This window comes from Oryza glaberrima, chromosome 12 (genome assembly GCF_000147395.1).
Source record: "Oryza glaberrima chromosome 12, OglaRS2, whole genome shotgun sequence".
NCBI classification, from domain to species: Eukaryota; Viridiplantae; Streptophyta; class Magnoliopsida; order Poales; family Poaceae; genus Oryza; species Oryza glaberrima.
Window position 1 is genome coordinate 9,667,497 of NC_068337.1, and position 17,108 is coordinate 9,684,604.

Sequence of the window (17,108 nt, forward strand, 5' to 3'; positions counted from 1 at the left end):
CAAGAGTCTCGCCAGAATCTACTTGAAACAATAGTTGATCGATCTATTGCATCATCATCTAATTGTGCCTATCTTAATGACAAGATAAACAATCGGTGAGATGCTTTGCTAGTATACATGAATCTAAGTCAGGAAATTATACAATCCTTAAGAGATACTCCTTTCGCCTATAAAAGACCATATTTTTATCATGAAAAAAGACATTATGTTTACTTTTACCTGTGGGAGTCAACAAACTCCTCAACTTTCACCTAGTTCAATTTTTACTCCATCTAATAGGTGCAAATACTCACTAATTAAATATTGGGCATCCTAAAAGGCTAGCCCGCCATGCATTTCTAGAAATCTTAAAAGAGAGGTATTTTTGTCTTTTTTATTAAGAATGAAAAGGGTGAAATACACATGGAGGGCAACTTAGAAGAAAAAAAACCCACACCCTAAACTCCGACACATCTTGCACTAACTAAATGAACCAACTAAGCCACAATGGCTATCGACCTAGCAAACACTCAAAATTTTGAAGCTCCAGCCAAGCACCAAATAGCATCTTCATTTGCTACTGATTGAATCAATGCTGCCACACACGGAGATGCACCATTAAACATACAATCATTTCTATGCTTCAAGATTTTCCATGCCACCAATATGATAAGCGAGTTTAACCCTTTCTTTTGATTCTTCTAGACACTCTTTACAGATCTAGACCACCAGCTAGAAAATTGAAGTATGTCACGGGTTGGAGAGATGGAAAAAGAAGCCTAGCTTTTGTAATACCAACGAACAAACCTGCTGGCTGAAATCGCAAGTGATTAGAATATGTTGTGCTCTTGGCTTGATCACATAGGGGGCAGGCCGCTGGGTGTGGCAAGTAGCAACCCTCGCTTGGAGAGGCGATCGGCCGTCCAAGAATGGTTGTTCACTTGTAGCCATAGGAAAAATTTGTAATTCAGCGGAGCCCAAGTCTTCCAATTCCTTCCAAGGAGCAAATCTAATCTTCCCGATGAAAAAGGTATCATATGCTGATTTACTAGTGTATAAACCTTATCCTGTTAGTTTCCATCTGTGCAGATCCGGGGTGCCATGATGAAAGACCACACCACCAACTAGTTCCCAAATCCGAAGATACTCTAAAATAACTTGGACAGTGAGAATCCGCAATCCATGCTTGGTTGGAGTTGGGCAACCTTCTTAGCAATTAATTTGAACAAATAAGGAGACATTTCAAAAAAAAGGTTCCATTTTCAAGCCATCTATCTATTGCCAAAGAATTTGTTCAACACCCAAAGGTCTGAGAAATCTGCTTAACTCTAATGCAGGTCCTTAATTTGATGAGGTTCGGGTGTGCCAGTTAGTTTGATTTTGCAACTAACAAGGATGATAGAAAGAATTGAACCAATGAACCAATCGGCTAGTACTGATATAATGTGGTAGATGCATATCCGATAGTTTAAGCATACATTAGCTGGAGCTCTGATGTAGGTAGATTAAAATATACATCAGATAACTAACCGATACATCTGATAGCTGAAGCTTAGGATAATGATAATCCATCGGCTAGAATTCCGTTGAATGTTGCAAAAAAAAAAACCTATCGACTTAGTAGAAATAAAATTATTAGCGGCAATCTAATAGATCAGACCTGAACAACACAATATAAGATTAAGGAAAAAGTACGAATTACCACCCCGAACTATCACGGTCGTCTGAATTACCCCCCCTGAACCACAAAACCGGGCATTCTTCACCCCGAACTATACAAACCGGACAAATTACCCCCCTCGACCCAATCCGCGGTGGTTTTGGTCTACGTGGCATACGCGTGGCAGTCCAGTCAGCACACTAATTATTAAAAAAGTGGGACCCACCTGTCATCCTCCTCATCCTCTCTCTTTTCTCTCTCTCACTCTTCCTCTCTCTCTCTCAAACGGGTCAGCGGGACAGCAGCGGCAGCAGGGAGGACGCGGCGGCGGCGTGCGGGCGGTGGCGGAGCGTGGGGAGGACGCGGCGGCAGCGGGCGGCGCCGAGCGGCGCCGAGGAGGGGGACGCGGCGGCAGGGGAGGACGCGGCGGCAGCGGACGGCGCTGAGCGGCGCCGGGAGGACGCGGCGGCGGCAGCTGCGGCAGGTGACGGGCGGCGTCGACGGGGGATGAGGAGGAGGACGACGAGGATGGCGACGAAGGAATGGAGATGACGCTCGGGCGCTGGCTGTGGCGGCCATGCCGGAGAGGTAGACCGCGGGGAGGACGCGGCGGCGGCGAGCGGCACCGAGGAGGTGGCGGTGGCCGCTTAGCGCGGCTTCCCCCCTTCCCCCCGCCCCACCACCGCCGCCGTGCACGCCATCCTCGTCGTCATCGTCCTCATCCCCCCTCTTCGGCGCCGCCTGCCGCCGCCACGTCACCTGCCGCAGCCGCCCGCAGCCGCGTCACCTGCTGCAGCCGCCACCCGCAGCCGCGTCACCTGCCGCAACCGCCGCCCTCATCCCCCTTCCTCGGCGCCGCCCGCAGCCGCCGCGTCCTCCCCGCGCCGCTCAGCGCCGCCCGCCGCTGCCGCATCCTCCCCTCGCCGCTCGGTGCCGCCCGCCGCCGCCGTGTCCTCCCCTGCCGCCGCGTCCCCCTCCTCGGCACTGCTTGGCGCCGTCCGCCGCCGCCGCGTCCTCCCCGCGCCGCTCGGCGCTGCCCGCCGCCGCCGTGTCCTCCCCTGCCGCCGCGTCCACCTCCTCAGCGCTGCTCGGCGCTGCCCGCCGCCGCCGCGTCCTCCCCGCGCTCCGCCACCGCCCGCACGCCGCCGTCGCGTCCTCTCCTGCCGCCTCCGTTGACCCATTTGAGAGAGAGAAAAGAGAGAGGATGAGAGGATGACAGGTGGGTCCCACTTTTTTTTAATAATTAGTGTGCTGACTGGACTGCCACGCGTACGCCACGTAGACCAAAACCACCGCGGATTGGGTCGAGGGGGGAAATTTGTCCGGTTTGTATAGTTCGGGGTGAAGAATACCCGGTTTTGTGGTTCAGGGGGGTAATTCAGACGACCGTGATAGTTCGGGGGGGGGGGGGTAATTCGTACTTTTTCCTAAGATTAAAGATAATAAGAAAAAGTGTAAAATACATGGAGGGTCATCCAACTTGTTTAGGTGTGTCATATAGGTCACTCTACTTTTAACATGCACAACTGGGTCACTAATGTAAGTTAAGTGAGTCATTTAGCCATTTAACTATCCACGTGAGCACACCTCGTACATATAGCATGTCACCTAGGGTCGAAAAAAATGTTTGGGCATCCGCCGCCATTGCCTCATAGGATTTTGCCTCCATTGTTGTTTAAGATTGTACAATAACTCATAAAAAATCATAGTGGAATGATTTGGATCTCGTAATTTCGTGTATTTTCAAGTGGTAGTGCTGTGAGAATGGGAAAGAATACACATGTGATTTTCTACATATGTGAAAGAAATTTTTTCAATCATAGGTAACATGTCATGTGTACAAGGTATGCTCATATGGATAGTTAGATGAACAAGTGACTCACTTGACTCATATTAGTGATCTAGATGTGTATTTTGAAAGTAGAGTGACCTACATGACACACCTAAACAAGGTAAGTGATCCTCCATGTATTTTACTCTAAGAAAAATCTATTTAGCTGATAGATCTATACAAACGTGATGGATATACCAGATCGAACCAAGAGATTGAAGCAACACAGCCTTAGCAAAAGTCGTTATATCAATATAAACCGACGACCATAGAAATTAATCAAAATATCGAGTGAAACCCGAGAAAGTTCTAACTAAACCGATACGATTGCCAGGGTGACAATACTTACCCCTTCACCGAAGATCAAACTTAACCGATGCATCATGGCTCATGCAAGAACCCGTCAAAACTGCAACTAGGGTGGCGATGCACTAAAATATAATTGTGTTGATATGTGGAGATGATTATAAAGACCCCGGCTGTATATATTTATATCCTCGGGTTTGTACAAGTCCAAATTGGACACGAAATAAGATTTCCTAACATAAAAGAAAATAATAATCATGCCTATTTAAGATATACACTAAGAAAATATGAAATTGTCTTGCCGTGGTCATCACGATTCCTCCATGAACTCGGCCTTATCTAGATAAACTTCAATCAACCAATCGTTTTTTCCTAAACTGAATACACTAAAGAATCGAACCAAGTTTTGGTGTTAACACTACATGAACAAAATAGGGTGAACACAGCCGTAGGTTGTAAGAGCTTCTACGATGCTTCTGAAGTGGACCCTCACATTTTGTTCAACATAGCTAGCTCATTACAATGGCAGTACTTATCAGTTCTGGGAATTTAATACATCAGGAATGTGAGTCGATGGAAGTTGTAGGTACCCCTTCTGGTGAAATTGTTTCAATGGTAGCTTGTGCGAGTTCGATGCCAGGCTTGGATAAACTTTATCTCACGTTATCTAAGGGCATGTTTGGATACCAGGGACTAAACTTTAGTCCATGTCACATCGTATGTTTGGACATTAATTTAGAGTATTAAACATAAACTAATTACACATATGGAGGCTAATTTGCGAGACGAATCTATTAAGCCAAATTAGTCTATGATTTGACAATGTAGTGTTATAATAAATATGTGATAATTATGGATTAATTAGGATTAATAGATTCGTCTCGTGAATTAGCCTATATCTATGTAATTAGTTTTATAATAAGTCTATATTGAATACTCCAAATTAGTGTCCAAACATCCAATGTGACAGGGGCTAAAGTTTAGTCCCTATATCCAAACACCACCTAAGTCTATTATGAATGATCTGATGTGCATCATACAAGTAGTCTCATGGTTCAAAAAAAAAAAAAAAAGTAGTCTCATAGACAGCAAACAAGTCTAAACCAAATTTGAGTTTCGGATGCAATTTCAGTTGATACAAGCCGATGAATTGAAGGTCCAAACAGTTACTAGAATGCAAAAAGCATGATGAATTAAAAGCACTATACTATCCCCAAATACTGATCTCACATGTGCACTTTGTAAAGATAGGCAGCTGAAAACCAGATAGCACCTAATCTTAGTTCTTGGAGGTCATGTGATTGAGATGTGGGTTTAGAGTATATATAGCAGAAGCCAGAAGGGCACGTAAGTTGCGTACAATAGTTGGTCCACAGTATTGACTCATGAGTCATTAACAAGCCTGTCATGTCAGGCGATGAGTCTCTCTGAGTCACGTAATCTGCTTATGTTTGTTTCTGATGCTATGAATCTTCTTCTAACCATGTAGCCCATACTAGGGGTGTTCTTATTGGGATAATTGGCCAGAGTGGGCAATTGCTTATACATATGAATTAAATATCACATAATATGAACCTATAGCTTATACAAAATTATCTGGACGATGCTAGCATAGAAAGTTTTTTGCCATAATTCCATGAGCCGAGAAGAACGGAGCCATGTCTTACTCCTGTACATATGAGAAGGTGAGAGGAGCCAAGAGCTCATTAGCTGTTTGATGATGAAATATCATGAGAAAGAGATGCACTGAGAATTTGAGTTGGAGGAAATACTATTGGTGTGGTGAGCAATTAAATACGGTCAGATCTGTGCATTCAGCAACGATTGAAATTTAGGGTCAAATCATTTTATCCCCTTTGATTATTTTTGTTCATAAATGAAATATTTTCAGAATTATGTTCCTTATTAAGAAGCTACTAGCATGCAAGTACGAGAACGCAATACACTAGTAGTAAATTTGGAATAAATCTAACGCGATGAGAATAGAATAGATCGAAAATGAAAACTTGTGGCATGCCAGAAAGGAGGCAAAACTAGAGGTAAAAAAAAGATAAGAGTAAAAACTCGGGAAATTTTCTCATGGGCTTTATTTTATTGAGTCGATATGCCGTCCCATCCCTTCTTTCTATATAGTTGGTACCCACTAGCTATAAAGCTGCTTTGAGAATTAGCCATGTCACCCCAATTAACTGAGACCGTTAGATCTTAAATCAACGCTTCAAGAGTGCACATGGCGCTACCATCTACGCCAATCAGGCCCAAATAAACAGGTTCCTGTCGTTGGCCCGTTGTTATTGAAGTCCAGCATGAAAGAGGAATTACGCACAAAAAACTGTCATCACTAATGTGCATCATGAAAGCCACTTGAAAGAGGAATTACGCACAAAAAACTGTCATCACTAATGTGAAGATCAGAGGTCATCCTTAATTACATTTATTGATTTCCAATCTCCACCTAAGCCTCTCTCAATTCTTCATTATCATCCACCTCGATCGATAGGCACAGTACGTAGACACCAATCTATTAAGTTTGGCCCAAAATAATTTTAGCCGGCCTTGTGCTAATTAAACTCTATATGTAAGTCTAATGGCATTCCCTTGCCTTCCTAACATTTATCTTAATCAAGTTTATGCCTTAATTACCACTACCAATAAAATGAACCGTTACACATATTCATCAAATGATTTTTTTTCCGTGACTTTTCTTTTCATCTCCCTTTTGATGTCCTCATTTATATTTATGTCCATAATATATAAAATGTCTTAGGGTATCACGCTAATACCCAGGCACCAAGGTTTGATACCTGGTACCAGCTCGATACCCAGAACAATTCATTGTGAAACCAGTTGCTAGCTAGCAATGCAATAGCTGGTGACCAGGGATGAAACTGGTTCGAATAGTTTCCGTCCGTCCGGACCAATTTTTGGATTCGGAAAAATTCGGTCGGAACTATCTGGAATTTCTCGGATTCGGAAACGAATACAGTAAGAGTGATATCCGACGGAATCGGAAAATGGTCGGAAACTATCCGGAATTTTTTACCGGATATCCGGTAGTTTACATGCTAGCAAAAGGGATATTTTTCAGAAAAAAAAAAAAAACCCCGAAACGCTAGCTGGCCGCGCCAGCTTCGCGCCGCCCACAGCCGGCCTCCGCGCCGCCACGCGTGCACCGGCCGCCACCCACGCGCGCGCCAGACTCCGCCGCCTCGCGCCGCAGCAGCCCTCTCCACCACCGACCGAGCCGCTCCACATGCGCCGCCCCACGGTGCCGCCGCCAGCACTCCGGCCGAAAGGCGGAGGGACTGGCCAGATCCGGCGACAGCGCCGCCGGATCCGCCTGCCGCTGCCACCCACCGACGCCGTCGCCACCCACCGAAGCCGTCGCGGCAGTCGAGCCCGCTGCCTTGGCCCGTCGCCGCCCGCCGCGCGAGCCTGCCCGCCGCCCCCGCCCGTCGCCGCCCGCCGCGTGTTGCGCCGCTCTCGGCCTGCCGCCGGCTGCCGCGCGCCCCGCCCCGTGCCGCTGTGGATGAAGGAAGTGAGAGGGAGAGAGAGTAGAAAGTGTGAGTCTGTGAGAGAGAGGAGAGGAAGAGTCAAGAGAAGATAAGGTTGGGGAAAAAATGGTGGATTTTTTTTCAATGTAAAAATCGATTTCTTTTTACATGTTGCTCTTTAAAACGAATTTTAAGGAACTAAATCAACTCAAATGAAAAGGTTGTCAAAAACAAAGTTGTATAACTTATTGAGATCTACCATTTTTCTTTTGGTCATTTCTCCATCCGAGTTTGATTGAACTATATAAAATTTAAATTTTAAAATATAAGAAATTCAAATATTTTTTCGGGTACTAAATGATTTCAAATGAAAAAATTGTCAAAAACAAAGTTGTATAACACATCAACATATACAACTTTTGTTTTGGTCATTTTTTTATATGACTTTGTTTGAACCGGTTGAATTTGAATTTCAAAATATAACAACTTCAAACAATATTTTGAAATACTAAATGATTTTAACTGAAAAAGTTATCAACAACAAAGTTGTATAACTCATCAAGATCTATAACTTTTATTTTGGTCGTTTCTTCATCCGACAAAGTGATAGAAACATTGTTCACAAAATTTACATCTATCTCATCTGGTTCTACAAACTACAAGAGAGATATGTAAACTTTGTGAACAATGTTATTATCACTTTATCGGATGAAAAAATGACCAAAATAAAAGTTGTATGTCTTGATGATATCTACAACTTTTATGTTCACAACTTTTTTAGCTGCAATTAATTACAGCTTCAAAATATTATTTGAAGTTTTAAAATTCAAATTTTTAATTGATAAAACAAAGTCACAAGAAAAAAATGGCCAAAATAATAGCAGTAAGAACATAATAACATGATAGAGCATGATTTTAGAAACATTTATAAAAAAGAATCATCCAATTTGGAGTTCATATGAGTGAGATAAACTAGTTTCAAATTTTCAAATTTTATTTTTGCATACGGCTTCTTAAGTCACCTTTATATGGAAAAATTGATTTTTCCATGCGGGTCCTTAAGTGGTCCACATAAAAAAAATAAAAAATTCAATTATGAAAAATAACCACTCAAATTTTAAAAAACTTTCAATTGAAATGTTCAACCCAAAATTTAAAATATTCAACCAATTTTCAAAAATTTCAATGTGCCTGTGAAAATTTCAATGATGCACATTAATTATTTATTTCATGATAACATAAATTTGTATGAAAAGTAAACACAACATTTTCTATCTCCCCCTTGCCCTTATAAATAGAGATAAAATTTGAAAAAGCTGATATTTTGTTGTTGAAAACTAATGGTTACATCTCTTTCTCGATTTAATAAGCTTATTTTGAGGGTCTTAATATTTTGATAATTATTCGTTACCGTATTCGTTTCGATTCGTATTCACTCCGTATCTGTATTCGATAATATTCGATTCCGTTTTCGTATCCGGGTTTCCGATTCCGATTTCGATTCCGAGAAAAAATATGAAAACGAATATGAATATGATAGAGCTTGTTTCCGACCGTATTCGATCCGTTTTTATCCTTACTGGTGACCTCTTCTACTTTGTTTTCGCGAGGCATTGTTCTTTACACTGAAGTTACCATCACGGGCTGTCACTGATGGTTTTCTTGATATCTTTCGCTCGCTGCCAAGGCCAGGCTACCGTGTTTGCTCCTCATATGGTGCGTAAATTATTCCTTCCTTTGGCTTATTACTCTATTCCAATAAGTTTTAATTTTATTCATAAATAAATACTCATGCTATTATTTTGTCCCCTCCTCATGTGTTCTTTGTTTCTCTGTTCTTCCAACCATAATCTGACACACTTCAATTTTTCTAATGCTTATATCATAAACATATATCTTGCTTATGTTTTGTTTTCAATGTTCCTTACGAAGCACTACCTTAATCACTGCTACCAATAAAATAATATTTCAATTAATTCTCGAGTAATATGTCTTGCTATTTTTATTCTAGAAGGCCTGAAAGGCCTAATTTTATAAGCATGGAAGTGATGAATGTCATCGATCTTTCTTTCTAAAGACCTGGCTGCAAACTAAGAGCACTTGGAAACACATTACCCAATCCAACCAGCAAGTATAATTTTTTCTGTTTTTGAAAAGAGTTGAGAGATGTATTTAAATCACAACTATTAGTTGCACATAATGATGAAGTGATGTACAAATTTAGAACAATATCTACGTATATATACAAGCAGTCATTTGCATGTTACACACCTAACATTTTCTATCTATCAGAAGTCCCGCAGCAACGCGCGGGGTCTCTCACTAGTTTTTTTTGATTTTGTTTCAGTAGGTGTTGTAAAAGATAATTTGCTTATTAGTAGCATGTTATAAGAAACTTCTTTGGTATTGAGTTGTTGACTTCACTTTCCTAGTGTCGTGCCGCTGTACTGTAGCTGTTGCGAGTTACAATTGTACCAATTAACCAATACATGAAGCTGGGAATTTTCCTTCCCTAATTTGGCATCGAAAACACCATATTCCTCTTAAAAAAATATAACACCGTATCCTACAGCGGCAACGTGTTAGCGTTCGAATACCTCCTGAGTAAACCATTTGGAAGAGCTGGAAGGAGTCAAAGTGACTTCTCCCTGTCCCACATTATTCCGTTACTCCTTGTAATGACAAATATAACAATTAACTCACCACACCTACATCAGAAGAGGATACAAGTTTTATTGTGATTATTTGACCGCTATCTTTTATCAACATTAGTACATACTGCACTCCTATAACAGCCTATTAGAGTCCTCCATGGATTCTACACTCAGCATGCGGCCTTCGACGAAAACCTTTTATGCATCACAGATGGTGAAATTAGTACAGTTTTACTCTTGTATCAATTGGCCTTCGACAGATAGGGCAATGTTCGACTTGCGGTCCACATTCAGCACATGTCTGCAAGTAAAGGAAAACAAAATATTTGTTGAACGATCAATTGGGAAAATGCAGGATAAACCTGAAAGCAGTATTCCTAACCTGGTGTCCGCAACCAAAAGCCATGTCCCGGGGTTTGGAGAGGCAAACTGGGCAGAGCTGGACATTTGAAAAAAGATTGCCCAAGTACATGTGACTCTTCAGTTTAAATACAAGCACGTGGCAGGTAAATTTCAGCCGATTCATATGGTATTCTTTTTAAATAATGAAAGTTCAAGAAATTAGAAACATACTATCAGTGTTTTGACTAGGGAATTTCATCCAATATTAATCATGTTTGTTGCAAGCGAAGAGGTGATTTATCTTTGCAAGATTTATTCAAAATTGTTTTCTGTTGCTACATATGTACTACAATAGAGCGATCCTTTGTTGCTATTATTTCTGAACAAAGAATAGTTCCAGGTATCTACTTACCTTTATGAGTAATCAAAAACATATTCTGCTCATATATACTAATGCACAATAATTTTTTAATCTGCACGAAGGTAGCAAGATAGAAATTTTCATACTTGAGGTTCTGCTGCTCTAGCATCCACGCTTGGTGGGGATGTAACTGATGCTGTGATTGCTGAATCTACAGGTGCCTCATCCCTAGGATGAGAAGGCATACTCCGGAAGCTATTTGCTCGAGATGGTGCTGCTCTCGAGATTGTATTATAGCTTGCAAAGGGAGGGGGCAGTGGAACTCGCTCAGGTGACTTCGCGAACCGACGCCTAGTTAGTACAAACAAGAATAACAAAATAGAGGGGATTACATCAATTTAAAATTAATAAATTAAAAGTGTATATGTGTAACTGGCCTTCAGCATTTCCATACCCTAAAATTCCAAGCTCTAATGTTGCCTTGTACTGCAAAGGAATTTCCATGAGTGCCGAAAGGGCAAATTCTGTTTCCTTCTTGCTCTGACTGATTTTCTTTGACATGATTGAAGTGAAGTTGACAAACTAGGATGGCAAACATGTCCACATTATTTTGTTTAGAAATTCGATCAAACTATAAAAATAACTCCTATAGTTTTCATTTCAAGCATACCTGGAAATTGTCAAAAGACCTAGCAGGTATGTTGTCGTCAAATTCCTTCATCATATCCCATGGACCATCTCCAACTCCAACCAAAATTATAGACAAGGGAAATTCACTGCAACAGTGAAGGTACAGGTTAGTCATGACCGTTTTTCTGACTAGGGCATGAACAATGACCTGTTGCTGCAAACTGCAATTTATTCTGTGTTTTTTGTAGTATAAAAAAAATCCTATATGATGAACTGATCTCGTATAGTTACATTTTTCACATGAATCATGCAAAACCAAGGTGTGAGCTTGTAGCTCCAAATCCTCCTTCATGTATAAATTCTCCGATGTTACTTAAAACTCACAAAACTCATGAAACAACCAGTTATTGACCATAGATATCAGTAAAAAGCAGCAACTATATTAACTTAAATGCAGGCAAGCCTCAATGTTTTAGTGAATATCCCCTTAAAATCATTGAAAAAAAATGAAGGAAGAGGGTGACAAAAGAACTCGGGAAGATTTTTGATAGAGCAATCATCCACATGTTTTGAAACATTTCAAGGAGAGGAATAGTTGCATCTTTTAATCAACATAACTTATATTGCAGGAGGTATTCAAATTCATTCAGGAAAACATGAGCTTAAGATAACAGGCTTCTGTTTCAAGTAGTGCACACTGCATAGATTTTGTTTCTTTAAGATGGCTGCATATGTTTTGTTGGCCTCAAATTATTCAGATGTTGATAATATTCTTGAAACAATGTCCCTGTCGAATGTTTCTAAGCAAACATGACACAGTCTTAGTTGTGTCCTACTAGTTATTGGTAGATCTCCTGCTTCAATTGTTAAAAAAAAAGAAATAATAAACCAGTCCCTTGCTTCTCTAGATGATTGAAACAGTCCCCTGTATGTCCAAATCATATGTTTCAAAGAGTTATGCAGAAATTAACATAAAACACATATCTATCTTTATTCAGGCATTTATTCCCATTTAAGCAAATATTTGTAGAAAATAGCCAAATTTTCACTCCATATATTTAATGTCACATAACATAAATCTTACCTCGCTTGTACAATAGCATCAACAGTCATCTGCTCCTGAGTACTTAACTGGCCAAATTCAGTATCTACACTTCGTGTAACCTAGTTTATGATAGCATCAGAAAAAAGGCCAAAGAATCTAATAAAAATAATTTTCCTCACTCAAAATAAGGAAAATAATAATAACTTGAAGCAAAAGTATACACAAGAATATACAATATACCTGTCCATCAGCGATTATTACTAATACATGGTACTGGCCACCACTTTGTTCAACAATGGTTGTGGCCATTTCAATTATTGGAGAGAATGATGTAGGACCTAAAGAAACACAATAAATTACACATTTATACATTGATGGTGTTTGTACATTCCAAAAGATAACAAAGCAAGTGAATGTTCTTACCGGAAAGACGAAGATGAGGAACAATTTCTCTATATCGGGCCAAAGCCTCCTGAAAACCGTTGCATGGTCTTTCGTCAGGATAGAAAGCGAACACATCTTGATCGTGCGTAGATGCTGCACGGTTGGAAAGTGGAAACAGAACTGTAATATTTAGTTTTTTTTCAAAATTTTATGATATATTAATGTATTAAATAAAAAAACTGCATGGCATTACCATCTCCAAAACCATAGCAAGGAATTAAATTATCCTCATCAAAAGCTGACAAGGTTTGCCCAATAATTGTGATTGCCTGCTCATAAGGATTTGGGGAATCACCAATATGATGTAGGCTCATACCATTGAAGGAACGCTTCCCTGAATGTACACATAGTTAAGCATTGGACAAATGCTTTCTTTCATCAAAAATATGTCTGCAATAAACTACTCATCTTACATATAAAATTACCTGTCCATTCATTACTCTTTGTGAAATCAATTCCAATTATTAAATTAGAAGACTCAAGACCAGCTTGCGCTAGTGCTTCAATAACCTGCACATCCAATATTGTTTTCAGTTTGGTGTCAATAGGAGATAAAGACTAATTGTATTTGATGGCACTGATCTTGAAGTCCAATACATCTTCATGAAAAGAAAGGCATGTGCAGATGCAAGAGTATGTTCTTTTTGTAGTAGATGATTTTGTATGCGCGTTAATCTGTATGCATGATTCCGCTAATAGCGAATTGTTGTAATTAAGTTGTTTTTGCAATAGTTCATGGACTAGGTCAGACTTTCAATAAGAGAAAACAAATACGCACACAACAACGGCAGATGTCAGTTTGCACGACTGTTGTGTGCAGTATTGTGCGAAACCTTTTCTTTGGTAACACCTGTACTTGGGTGGGGAAGTTATGTCAATGGAAGTGCCTGGGACTAGTCAAATAGTGGATCCTAAGACAAAGTAACATCATGCCTTTCTTATTCATTTGATACAGATGAACATACTATCAGATAGAGGAATACTTTTTATACTCTATTTCACCACACAAAGGGTATGCTTAACCAGCTAAAAAATTAAGCATTAGTTGCATAGAAATGGTGCATGCAAATTGCAAGGCTAAGTAAATGGATCTTACTTCTATCTTGCATTATCAGCAAAACCAGCTAAACTATGTGGGTTTTTAAAAATTTTCACAGGGTAATTGGGCAGAGTTAAGAAAAAAAATCGAAATGTGCCCCTTTTTTTCCTTGAAACACATGCTTGGCATGAAAAGTTGTTAGGCCTTCTGCGACTGTTGGGCTAGACTATGATCCATGGTCCAACCAGTGACCTAACACCCTGACCAGGCTGACAGAGGGTGGGTTCATAAAAATGGCTGGTAGTACTTATGGAGATCTTTCTCCGACACATTTGTTTATACCACCATGAATCAACCTATCTGATTAATACTAGTTAAATTACTACATAAGTCAAATTACTTAAATTGGTGGCTTGTGTCAACTGTACTTACAAGGTCAGCTCAATACTGCCATAAAAACCGCCTCCATTAAAAGGTTCTTATCAAGTTATCATCAACTAAAATTGCATAATGAACACATGATTTCGCCACCAACCAAAACACCTATGTATGTGATCCGCATCAACAGGGCATGCTCCAAAGCTCTAAACTAACCAAGATTGTCACTGTTTCCCAGACAATGCAGCTCATGTCGTGCGCAATATATTCCGCGACGCGATTTTTGAATGCTAGCCGCGTAATTGTTGTAGATTTGGGCATTACAATGAGTTCTTATACTGGTATATACACCTGCATAGTTGCATAAATACCTCATCCAATGAGCGGTACTGATCCACAATCTTGGAATACTTCCTCTCCAGCTTCGGCCGCTTACCCCCAACCGCCGCCGCCGCCCTGGACGGTGCCGGCGACCGGGTCTCGACCGCCCTCAGCGGAGGCGCCGACGACACGGTACGAGCCTGGGGAGCCGACGCCACCGCCGCGGCGGGGCGCGAGTAGCTGGAGGAAACCACCACGTCCTCGGCCGGCGGCGCGCTCGCCCCGCGCCGCCGGTAGCTGGAGGACGAGGAGTATTCGTCCGCCGCGTGGCCAGCCGAGTACGGAGACGACGGCGGTGGCGGGTCCCACAGCTGCGGAGGCTGGTACGGGTCCGTGGCACCGCCACCGCTGTGCGGCGACGCCGGCGGCGACCTGCGCCGCGCAGCCGCCGCCGCCGCGGCTTCCTGGGCGTCAGCCGGTGGTGGCCCCGCGGCGAGGAGGCTGCCGACGATCTTGGTGGCCGTCTGCAGCACGAGGAAGAGCAGCCACAGCAGGAAGGTCCCGACCTTCCCCACCACCGCCTACCCAAATCAAGAGAGCTCATAAGCTAAACGAATCATCTCGCGCGCGCAGCTTGCACGCTTGCTTGCCTTGCTCAGCTCTAGGCCTCTAGTACTTACCAAGAACCCGCTCATGCCGCCGCCGGCGAGGTGGAGGCCTCCGCTGCTCGCCGCGGACGCAGCCGGGGGGGATGGTGGGGTGGGCCCACTTGTCAGTGGGGGGGTGGACCGGGGCGAGGAGACCGAGGAGGAGGACGACGACCACGGGAGTGAGTGAGGGAGAGGAGGGTGAGTAGGGTGGGTTGCTTTCCAGAGCTGCCGCTTGGGTTGGCTGCGTGCCGCTGGGCTGGGTCGCGTGTACTAAACGTGCGTCGAGATGGCGAATTATGACGTGGTCACGAATTTAATTTTGTGAGAAAGAATAAATTGTTTGGCTGCTGCTGAATACTCCCTTAAAAAAAAAAGACAACCTAAATATGAATGAGATATATTATAGGACAATGAATCTAAACATATTCAACATAGGCATGAATGGAACATATTCTAGGACAACGAATCTGGATGTCTCATTCATACCTAGGTTGTCATTTTTTTTACGGATGGAGTACATGTGATTGATGTTAACAGTGGATGCTTCCTCAAAAGAATGGATGAATAACGGTTTTGATGGGTTCGAATACTGAACAGCAACATCAGTACATTACGGGCATGCTCATCTCTACCGAAATAGTAGGGGCAGAGCTTAGAAATGGAATTATTTTATGTGTAATTTTGATGATTATTTGGGTATGAGTATGGCTCTAACCTTAAGCTGTCCTACTCCTCCCTTTGCCCCCAGCTAGATGAATCATGATTTAATTTCAACTAAGCCTCACCTATTTTTATTAGGATAAATAAGATGTTGTCATCTCTAGACCTGACACATATTGGCAATGGCGGAGCCAGGTTAAAATTATAGTGGGGGTTCCTCAGTCTTTTGGGCCTTCTAAGAATCTTAGACAAAATCTATTTTAGCCCTATTGTAATAGATATATGGATTTAAATTTAGTGGGGTCTTAATAGGGGCTCTAATGATTTATTAGGGGTAGGGGGTCTAAGGACCCCAAACCCCCACGCTGCCTCCGCTACTGCATATTGGAACCAATCGTGTGTCCACCACTTCCTAAATAGGAGATAGAATAATCCTAATACTTCATATTCTCTAACATTTTTGAATGGGAGATTAAATTAACTAACTTGTATTTCTCTTTTATGATTTATATCAAAACACTCGTACGAAATTGTTAGGCTTGAAAAATTATTTTTTAAAAAGAGGAGAAAAAAAATACATACTACATAGACAACACACTTTTTATGTGTTTATGTCTTCATGGACTCGTAGTGTTAGGTGTGGAAATAAGAAAAGCTATATGGTAGTTAAGCGACTTTGTTTGTCTCTTGCTGCTGGTTGGATTAGTATCCACATTGATTATTATCAATTAATTAATTAGCACTACATACACATATGTAACCACGAGCCGACCTAGGTAGGAGAGCGGAGTGCCCAGTAACCCAGTTAAAAAAAATAGCTATAGTTAATCTATTTTCATTACATGTGTATCTCTCAATCTAAACTAAGACACTCATACCAGTCTAAATTTAATTAAAATAGAGTAAAGCAAGAGAGTTTGACATTTCTCTTTATTTGGTTCTAGCATCACCCCGTATATAACCTGCAGATAAGCATGGCTCAGTGGAAATATTAATTGATTTTCTCTCGAGGCACTTCGTTGACTCCAGCTATATCTGGTTCCCCGCTACGGCCAGTGAGTGGCCATGCGTAACCGAGTTTTGAAAGCGAAGCAAAGATAATATAATCTGCACGGACCCAAGATTTTTATGCCGATAGACCTGTCAAAACGATGGACCTTTTACAAGTCTTTCTCAAAAGCTTAGTTATAGACGGCTCACGGCTGAGCCTTTTCTAAACCATATGTACTCCTTTGTTTACTTTTAGCAGCTCCATTTAGAGTCCCACGTATTACCTCCGTCTCAAAATAAGTGCAGCCGTAGATATCCGTGCCC

The 17,108-nt window shown here is 41.6% G+C and overlaps 1 protein-coding gene across 1 annotated transcript; it reads right to left on the reverse strand.

The window, feature by feature from the left end:
• Positions 1–9,813: 9,813 nt before the first annotated feature.
• Positions 9,814–15,376, reverse strand: LOC127757784 (E3 ubiquitin-protein ligase RGLG2-like). Its single transcript, XM_052283359.1, has 12 exons — positions 15,165–15,376; positions 14,535–15,065; positions 13,172–13,256; positions 12,940–13,080; positions 12,726–12,839; positions 12,543–12,640; positions 12,342–12,421; positions 11,298–11,403; positions 11,082–11,209; positions 10,774–10,978; positions 10,307–10,363; positions 9,814–10,225 (listed from the first exon to the last, which is right to left on the reverse strand). The coding sequence occupies exons 1-12, from the start codon at positions 15,177–15,179 to the stop codon at positions 10,145–10,147; spliced, it is 1,641 nt and encodes a 546-aa protein (XP_052139319.1). The 5' UTR covers positions 15,180–15,376; the 3' UTR covers positions 9,814–10,144.
• Positions 15,377–17,108: the final 1,732 nt, after the last annotated feature.

Excerpts from the sequence above, each read along its gene's own strand:
- LOC127757784 (XM_052283359.1), bottom strand. Across the intron at positions 12,422-12,542 it reads TAATAATCGCTGATGGACAG|GTTACACGAAGTGTAGATAC; the intron begins GTATATTGTATA and ends ATCATAAACTAG. Across the intron at positions 10,364-10,773 it reads CTAGAGCAGCAGAACCTCAA|CTCTGCCCAGTTTGCCTCTC; the intron begins GTATGAAAATTT and ends TCAAATGTCCAG.